This window comes from Portunus trituberculatus, chromosome 5, assembly GCF_017591435.1.
Source record: "Portunus trituberculatus isolate SZX2019 chromosome 5, ASM1759143v1, whole genome shotgun sequence".
NCBI classification, from domain to species: domain Eukaryota; kingdom Metazoa; phylum Arthropoda; class Malacostraca; order Decapoda; family Portunidae; genus Portunus; species Portunus trituberculatus.
This window is the reverse complement of record NC_059259.1, coordinates 9,677,296-9,687,295: the sequence shown is the minus strand read 5'-3', so window position 1 is coordinate 9,687,295 and position 10,000 is coordinate 9,677,296. Positions and strand designations below refer to the sequence as shown.

The 10,000-nt window shown below is 42.5% G+C and overlaps 2 protein-coding genes across 2 annotated transcripts in view; one reads left to right on the top strand and one right to left on the bottom strand.

The window, feature by feature from the left end:
* LOC123515701 (lens fiber major intrinsic protein-like) overlaps positions 1-56 on the top strand; it is a 9,732-nt gene extending 9,676 nt beyond the window's left edge. Inside the window, exon 8 of the mRNA XM_045274524.1 lies at positions 1-56. This exon is cut by the window's left edge and continues 1,752 nt beyond it. The gene's annotated coding sequence lies outside the window, so the exon portion shown is untranslated.
* Positions 57-1,498: 1,442 nt separating this feature from the next.
* On the bottom strand, positions 1,499-9,674 carry LOC123514766 (60S ribosomal protein L18-like). The gene is made up of 5 exons (XM_045272895.1): positions 9,613-9,674; positions 9,400-9,486; positions 4,884-5,090; positions 4,289-4,412; positions 1,499-1,704 (listed from the first exon to the last, which is right to left on the bottom strand). Exons 1-5 carry the CDS (start codon positions 9,613-9,615, stop codon positions 1,559-1,561), a joined length of 567 nt encoding a protein of 188 aa, XP_045128830.1. The 5' UTR covers positions 9,616-9,674; the 3' UTR covers positions 1,499-1,558.
* Positions 9,675-10,000: the final 326 nt, after the last annotated feature.

Below are 10,000 nucleotides of genomic sequence, written 5' to 3'. Positions count from 1 at the left end.
AAAATGACCAAGACAAGATGATAACAATAACAGGAAATAAATATCTATTGACAAAAGGAAGTGTCTTATTTCACCCCGCCTCCCCCCCCCCTCTCTCTCTCTCTCTGTCCGTCTGTCTTTTCTCAATCTTAAACCTTATTTTTTATACACCACAATTACTTAAACAATTAACCTAACCTAACCTAACCAAACCTCACTTTCTTCCTTACTGTCACATGACCTGACCTAACCTAACCTAATGTAACCTAACCAAACCTCACATGACTTAACCTGATCTGACCTGACCTATCTTAAATCTACAAAAACATTAACCAACCCAATCCTAACCTAATCGACCTTAAACCCACAAAAACAGATTAACCACACAAAACACACCCAAAACCTTAATTCAATCTATCTTAACCCACTTTACATCCACACAAAGACAGATTAACCACCCAAGCCTCACAAAACACACCCAAATCTTAATTCAACCTAACCTAACCTAATTTAAGCCTACAAAAAGACAGATTAACCACACAAACCTTAATCCAACCTAACCTAACCCAATTTAAACCCATAAGACAGATTAACCAACCAAACCTCACAAAACACACAAACCTTAATCCAACCTAACCTAACCTAATCTAATTTAAACCCATAAGACAGATTAACCATCCAAACCTCACAAAACACACCAAAGCCTTAATTCAAGCTGACCTATTCTATCTTAAACCCACAAAAATATTGATTAACCACCCAGATCCTAGCCTAACCTAACTTGAAACTTACAAAAAACACCTTTAACCTTACAAAACCCTAAAAAATTCACCACAAACAGGAAAACCATCCCAAAAGTAAATAATAATAATAATAATAATAATAATAATAATAATAATAATAATATCCTTAACTTAAGACTGTAAACCTAAAAAAAATTAAATAAATAAATAAAGATAAGAAACACTGATTATGCAACCCTACTCAACCCAACCCAACCTCATCCACCCTGAACCCCTTTTTACCTTGAAGTTTGTGTACCATTAGACCATTTTATTGACATTAGGAAGGGTCTATGGAGAGCAGAAAATTAATAGCCAGTCTTCATTATTTTAGCCCCTTCAGTACTGGGACACATTTTTACCTTGAGTTTTGTGTACCATTAGACCATTTTATTGACATTAGGAAGGGTCTATGGAGGTCACAAGATTAACGGCCACAGTCTTCACTATTTTAACCCCTTCAGTACTGGGACACATTTTTACCTTGAGTTTTGTGTACCATTAGACCATTTTATTGACATTAGGAAGGGTCTATGGAGAGCAGAAGATTAATGGCCACAGTCTTCACTACTTTAACCTCCCACATGAGTTTCTGAAGCTGTATAAAATCACCAAATAGTCACCAGAATGAATATGGAAACACATCATGGTACTGAAGGGATTAAACTCTTAATTAAAACCAGGAACCCTCCTCTAAACCTACAAACCCCCAAACCAACCCCAAATAAACGCATGAATCGGTAAAACAATCAGTCTTTATTACCGAGAGACCACTCCAGCGTACACATTCCCTTTGTTTACTTCTTGTAGCCGCAGCTGGACCTCCTGCCACGGGCCCTCTCAAACTTGCGGCCCTTGGAGCGAACCAGCGGCTTGGTGTGGCTGTGGGGCAGGCCAGGAGCGGGTCCGAACCTCTTGCATGCCTCACGAGCCTTCCTGCAGCCTGCGGGGAGAGAAGGGGTGTCTTAGGGGTGTGTTTGCGATGTTTCTGAAGTATTTTAGGGGGTGCATTTGGGTCTGTTTGGGGGTTTGTGGATGTTTTGGGGTGCGTTTGGGTCTGTTTGGGTGTTTTGAGGGCGTGTTTGGGTGTTTGTGGATGTTTTGGGGTGCGTTTGGGTCTGTTTGGGTGTTTGCGGATGTTTTGGGGTGTGTTTGGGTGTTTGTGGATGTTTTGGGGGAGTTTTGAGGGTGTGTTGGGTGTTTGTGGGTGTTTTGGGGTGCATTTGGGTGTTTTGGGGTGCATCTGAGTGTTTATGGATGTTTTGGGGCTGTTTGGAGATGTGTTTTGAGTGTTTGTTGGTGTTTAACTGTGTGTTTAGGTGTCAAAGATGTGTGGGTGTGTCTGGGTGTCTTAGAGTGTTTTGGTATGTCTGGGTGTTTTGGGGTGTGTTTAGATGTCTGGGGATGCTTTGCGTTGTGTTTGGTGCGTCCGGGTGTCAGGAGTGCGTTTGGGTGTCTTAGGCGTGTATTGCACTGTTTGGGATTGAGAGAGAGAGAGAGAGAGACAGAGAGAGAGAGATACAAAACAATAATAATAATAACAACAACAACAACAACAACAACAAGAGATGTCCCGATGTATTGGTAATGGAATCGTCAGCATCGGCTCATTTAAGGAGTATTGGTATGGTCATATTTTCTGCCGATACTACCCACTCTTAAAAAAGAATTTATTACGCTGTCTCTCTCTGCGAGTTTTGTTCACGAACGCCATTTGTTCAGCATTTGACTGCATGAATAGTCAAACAAATGAAATAAATTAATAAGTCATCGTGACCAAACATTTGTCATGCCGCCCGTGCATTACGTGAACAGTACACGTAATATCTCGCTCCGCCTCCACGGTCCATCGCCAACGGCTGTCAGTCTAGAAATGAGAGGGGCGGAGAACACTGCAGCTGTGCTGTGCCATGCCTATGTCTCATCCCTGCTAGGTACCTGCACTGGTACTGAACATGGCTACGTCTGCAGGATCTGTACACTTGGAAAATGTATAAGTAATGGCTATATTTATGATCCATTCATATTCCAGGTAGCTACTGTTTTCTCCAAATGAGTTTTCTTTTCTTTTTTTTTTCTTTAAGGGAAATATGTTTTTCAGTGTCTCATTCTTTAGAATTTATACAGACACATGTAGTTTAAAAAATATATTACTGATAACTTGACTGATGAACGTATGTTGCAATATATCCTCACATTTAGTCAAGATATCCTTGAATTCCTCCTAATACAGGGTACTTATGGAAGAGCTTATCTTCAAGCCTTGTCAATATGATTGACTTTCTACCCGCCATCACTGTTCCAACCTCAGCTACTGTGTTGTGTGTTTTTAGGAGGTGGAGGAGGCAACCCTAGATACAAATAAACTATGATACAAATAAATCAGTTTGGATTGTTATTTCCTTGTGTAGACAGTGTGCTGCTAACTACACTGCACACTAAAGGTTGGTTCACGATCACCCTTGTTACTTTTCACACTTTTAATTTGTCCTAACATCATCCTACTTATCTAAACTAACCAACTATAACCTAATCTAAATATCACAACTATCTTAACCTAATCGAATACTACTACTACTACTAACAACAATAATAATAATGTCAAACAACACCACACCTAGGACTGTGGGCAACAATCTCATAGACTGGTTTGCAATGCACTGTTTTCACCATCAATACTACTCAATATTGGTTGCAGTATTGGCAAAATTTTGTGCTATCAGTATCACTCAAAATTTAGCTATCGGCACATCTCTGATAATAATGATAATAATAATAATAATAATAATAATAATAATAATAATAATAATAATAATAACAATAACAATAAAATAAAAACAACAACAACAACGACAACAGTGAGGTGTGGGCAGGTGATGACGGGAGGGGGACACAGACAAAGCCGCCCCCCCTAGATCCCCTGTCCAGACTGTTCTCTCCACCATGTATAACTGAGAGTGGTACAGATGAACCACACCAGCAAAGTTTGGGGAGGAGGAGGAGGAGGAGGAGGAGGAGGAGGAGGAGGAGGAGGAGGAGGAGGAGGAGGAGGAGGAGGAGGAGGAGGAGGAGGAGGAGGAGGATAGAAAACTGAAAACAGAATAAGAAAAAGAAAAATATACTAACAAATAAATAAACCAATAAATAAGGTAAATAAATACATAACAAACCAAGTAACCTTAACACACACCAATACAGAAGATTGCTACAAAGATGGTGGCGGAATTAAAGGACCTCACACATGAAGAACGACTGAAGGAAATGGGACTGCCAACCTTACAGGATAGAAGAGAACGTGGGGACCTAATAACAATGTAAATGATATTGAAAAGACAGACAAAGAAGACCTGGTGCTGGTGACGGAAGATGGAAGGACAAGAGGACATGAAAAGAAGATCAGGATGAGGCAGTGTTACAGGTCATAATATGCATAACTTTAAAGAAAAACTGGATAAAATGGAGACACGGAGACAGGCCACTATGAGCCCCACTCCAACCCTGTACAAGACAACTAGGTAAACACACACCTTGCACCAGCAGAGTGTTCTTGCCAGTGGGAGCGCGTCTGGCCAGCATGTCGAAGGTGATGATCTCTCCGCCAGCCTTCTCAATGCGAGCCCGGGCACGAGCCGTCACACGCAGGGCACACACCTATGGACAGGGAGAGGACGGGGTGAGAGAGAGAGAGAGAGAGAGAGAGAGAGAGAGAGAGAGAGAGAGAGAGAGAGAGAGAGAGAGAGAGAGAGAGAGAGAGAGAGAGAGAGAGAAACTAATAAACACATATTTAAATTAGATTAAAAGCTAACCGAAGCTCAAGTGAACCCCTCATGAACTTACCCTAAACAAACAAACAAATAAGGAAACAAACCAATACACCAAAGAAAGAGAGACTGAGATAGAGAGAAAGAGAAAGATAGAGAAAGGAAAAGAAAAGAGAAAGAAGATTATGATGACGAAAGAAAAAGGAAAAGAAAAATAAGAAAAAATAATAACAACAACAATAAGAAAATAAATAAAATATAAAAATAGACAAAATAAAAAAATAAATAAATAAATAACTGACCTGACCTAACCTAACCTAACTTGACCTGACCTTCCCTAACACAACCCAGGGCAACCCACCGTGAGCTTGGGAACCTCGTACTGCCTGAGGTCATCGGTGACAGTGCCGACAACAGTGACAATCCTGCCCTGGCGTCCGGGCTTCTTGGTGAGGCGCACCAGGCGGGACAGGGAGATGGGGGGGCGGTGTGTGCGGGACATGAAGAGTCGCCGCAGGATCACTTGGTTGAAGCGAGAGTACGTCCGCCGCGCCAGGAACCGGTACAGCTGTAGGGGTGGAGAGGAGGGAGGGGGGGTGAGGAATAATGGTTAGGTTAAAGAAAAAAATGTGTGTGTGTGTGTGTGTGTGTGTGTGTGTGTGTGTGTGTGTGTGTGTGTGTGTGTGTGTGTGTGTGTGTGTGTGTGTGTGTGAGAGAGAGAGAGAGAGAGAGAGAGAGAGAGAGAGAGAGAGAGAGAGAGAGAGAGAGAGAGAGAGAGAGAGAATTCTGCAACATTCTTTCCTTAATTCTGTGCTACACTTTCATCAATTAACTTAAGCTTCTCTCCTTTCACCCGGCGATCCCCCACACCTGCGCCAGCACCGGGTGTAATCCTGCCCAACACGTCCACTTCACCACTAACACTTCATCCCTTCACTAGACACACAAAATCACGTTATAGTGGGATTCGAACCTACAAGTGGATGTCTACCCAATCCCACTCCACATCCTTATCCACTCCACCACCACTGCCCTCTCAGAAAGGTTCACCGTTGAGAGGGTGTACATGGGATAGGTAGACACAAACCCTGTTATAGTGGGATTCGAACCTACGAGTGGATGTTAACCTGATCCCATTCTCACCACCTTATCCACTTCGCATCACTTCCACAATTTCAAAAGGCTTTATTTGAATTTACATGTGTTTTTTAAGGTGTTTCTATGGCTACAATGACAGAGTGACAAGATTTCTCCGTTATCAACAGGAGAAATACTCTTGAAAACCCCGCTACTCATCTCTGTGGTCCTGGAAAACAGTCGTGATTTCTCAATACGAAACTCAAACCTACACGTGGATGTCTACCCGATCCCACTCTCACCACCTTATCCACTACACCACTGCCGTCTTCTCTCTAAGGTTTGCCGTTGAGATGGTGACAGGGGATAGGCAAAGACACAAAATCCTGTTATAGCGGGATTTGAACCTACAAGTGGATGTCTACCTGATCCCACGCTCACCACCTTATCCACTACACCACTGCCCTGTCAGGAAGGTTCGCCGTTGAGAGGGTGACAGGGGTTAGGCAAAGACACAAACCCCTGTTATAGTGGGATTTGAACCTACAAGTGGATGTCTACCTGATTCCACGCTCACCACCTTATCTGCCCTGTCAGGAAGGTTTGCTGTTGAGAGGGTGACGGGGGATAGGTAAAGACACAAACCCATTATGGTGGAATTCAAACCTACAAGTGGATGTCTACCCGATTCCACACTCACCACCTTATCCACACCACCACTGCCCTGTCAGGAAGGTTCGCCGTTGAGAGGGTGACAGGGGATAGGCAAAGACACAAAATCCTGTTATAGTGGGATTTGAACCTACAAGTGGATGTCTACCCGATTCCACACTCACCACTGCCCTGTCAGGAAGGTTCGCCGTTGAGAGGGTGAGACACAAACCCCTGTTATAGCGGGATTTGAACCTACAAGTGGAACCTGATCCCACGCTCACCACCTTATCCACTCCACCTCATCCTGTTATAGCAGGATTTGAACCTACAAGTGGATGTCTACCTGATTCCACGAACCTCAAACCTACACGTGGATGTCTACCCGATCCCACTCACCACCTTATCACCACCTTATCCACTACACCACTACAAGTGGATGTCTACCCGATTCCACACTCACCACTGCCCTGTCAGGAAGGTTCGCCGTTGAGAGGGTGACGGGGGATAGGCAAAGACACAAACTCCTGTTATAGCGGGATTTGAACCTACAAGTGGATGTCTACCTGATCCCACGCTCACCTTATCCACTCCACCACTGCCCTGTCAGGAAGGTTCGCCGTTGAGAGGGTGACAGGGGATAGGCAAAGACACAAAATCCTGTTATAGCAGGATTTGAACCTACAAGTGGATGTCTACCTGATTCCACGCTCACCACCTTATCCACTACACCACTGCCCTGTCAGGAAGGTTCGCTGTTGAGAGGGTGACAGGGGATAGGCAAAGACACAAACCCCTGTTATAGCGGGATTTGAACCTACAAGTGGATGTCTACCTGATCCCACGCTCACCACCTTATCCACTCCACCACTGCCCTGTCAGGAAGGTTCACCGTTGAGAGGGTGACAGGGGATAGGCAGACACATACCCCTGTTATGGTTGCCGGATTCACCACGTCACACCCTTCCACACAAAGGGGATAGGCAAAGACACAAACCCCTGTTATGGTTGCGTTGGTTGTTATGGTTCTACACAACACATTTTTGGATATTCCACTGTCACATGCTGAGCTATTCAAATAACTTCACTATTTCTAAACACATATCTATGGCATAAATGCTTTCACCCCTTCAGTACTGCCATTAGACCATTTTATTGACATCAGCAACGGTTTATGGAGGGCAGAAGAATAATGGCCACAGTCTTCACTATTTTAACCCCTTCAGTACTGGGACACATTTTTACCTTGAGGTTTTGTGTACCATTAGACCATTTTATTGACATTAGGAAGGGTCTATGGAGGTCAGAAGATTAATGGACACAGTCTTCACTATTTTAACCCCTTCAGTAATGCGATACATCTTTACCTTGAGGTTTTGTGTACCATTAGACCATTTTATTGACATTAGGAAGGGTTTATGGAGGGCAGAAGAATAATGGCCACAGTCTTCACTATTTTAACCCCTTCAGTAATGCGACACATTTTTACCTTGAGGTTTTGTGTACCATTAGACCATTTTATTGACATTAGGAAGGGTTTATGGAGGGCAGAAGATTAATGGACACAGTCTTCACTATTTTAACCCCTTCAGTAATGCGACACATTTTTACCTTGAGGTTTTGTGTACCATTAGACCATTTTATTGACATTAGGAAGGGTCTATGGAGGTCAGAAGATTAATGGACACAGTCTTCACTATTTTAACCCCTTCAGTACTGGGACATATTATTATCTTGAGGCTTTGAGTACCATTAGACCATTTTATTGACATTAGGAAGGGTTTATGGAGGTCAGAAGATTAATGGCCACAGTCTTCACTATTTTAACCCCTTCAGTACTGGGACACATTTTTACCTTGAGGTTTGTGTACCATTAGACCATTTTATTGACATTAGGAAGGGTCTATGGAAGTCACAAGATTAATGGCCACAGTCCTCAGTATTTTAACCCCCCACATGAGTTTCTGAGACTGTAGAAAATCACCAAATAGTCACCAGAATGAATATGGAAAGGGATTACAATGAGATTAGGATTCAATTAGATTAGGTCAGGTTAGGTTAGGGCCATATCTCCAACCCCAAACCCCATCAGCTACATGAAAGAGCTGCAAATAGGGAGCCGGGAATTGAGGAGAGCTGGAGGGACACACATATTAAGACAGTGCCGATATTATTAAGGTCCCTAGTTATTGTGGCCCCCAGTAATGTGTCACAGGATTCATTCAAACGATAGAGAGAGAGAGAGAGAGAGAGAGAGAGAGAGAGAGAGAGAGAGAGAGAGAGAGAGAGAGAGAGAGAGAGAGAGAGAGAGGAAGAAAAGAAAGGATGAAGATAAACAAATAAAGGTACATGAGAGAGAGAGAGAGAGAGAGAGAGAGAGAGAGAGAGAGAGAGAGAGAGAGAGAGAGAGAGAGAGAGAGAGATTATAAAGATAAAGAACTAAATACATGAGAGAGAGAGAGAGAGAGAGAGAGAGAGAGAGAGAGAGAGAGAGAGAGAGACTACCTGATAATCTTAAGCCACACAATCCAGCCTATGCCTACAAAGCAGCTATAGGCCTCAGAAATTTGTCCAGATAACAATTAATATTATTTCAACTCGTAACCTAAACATTGTAATGGATGTTTTGTTTACATTGTCTGCTAATCATTCAAAATAATAATAAAAAAAATAGATTAGATTAATTTATATAAAAATTTCACAATCTAAACATTGAATTCTCATAACTAGGCCTAAAATTTTTACTATAGGCTCAAAAAAAACACACGTACACACACACACACAGAAGCATTCACGTGTACACACCAAAAAACACACACAAACGTACACACTTGCCTACACAACCGTACACACGCACACACACACACACACAAGCATTCACGTGTACACACCAAAAAACACACACGTACACACGCACACACAAGCATTCACGTGTACACACCAAAAACACACACAAACGTACACACTTACCTACACAACCGTACACACACACACATACACACAAGCATTCACGTGTACACACCAAAACACACACATGCATACACACCTGTAGAACACCCCCCCCCACACACACACACGTACACATTTACCTACACAAACACGCACACGCACATACAGGCAGACATATACACACACACATACACACGCACCTTGACCAGCAGACGGAGGTAAACATCTTGCGACTTGGGTTCCCGCCGCTTCACTTTTCGGTCGTGTTTGTGAGAGATATCCTTCCCCTGCAAAGACACACGCCATTAATATCACAAGTCCGGGTCTTAATCTAATGGTTTGTGGCCACGGATGGGTGTTGGAGGGCGATGCGTGGTGGATATTTGAGGATATAAGCGGGCGGTTGGACGTACCATGGCGGCAGCGGGAGTGAAGGAGATGAAGGGGATTGTGGGTACTGTTTACATCCTGACTCGGTTCTTATTTTATTATATCTTTACTTAATTTATTTATATTTTGACGTAAAAAATTGCTTACTTTGAATTTATTGCTTTAGAATTAATAGAAGATAAAAGTTTTGAAGGTGTAGTAATAATTTGAGTCTTATCTTATATACATTGACATCATTTTTATTCTTTTCATTAAATCCAATATGGTGAAGAAGAAAAGCTATGCCATTCTACTTATTTTGAATTTACACGTTGCAAATTTGTAATAAAAGACAATGTTAACGTTAAATAAAGATATATAGAACTTATCAGTACTTAAGCGTACCAAGATGGCGGTTACTGACGTCACATA

Coding starts and splice junctions, on each gene's coding strand:
- LOC123514766 (XM_045272895.1), bottom strand. Junction 4,413..4,883: donor ACGAGGTTCCCAAGCTCACG/GTGGGTTGCCCT, acceptor CCCTGTCCATAG/GTGTGTGCCCTGCGTGTGAC. Junction 1,705..4,288: donor GAACACTCTGCTGGTGCAAG/GTGTGTGTTTAC, acceptor CTCTCCCCGCAG/GCTGCAGGAAGGCTCGTGAG.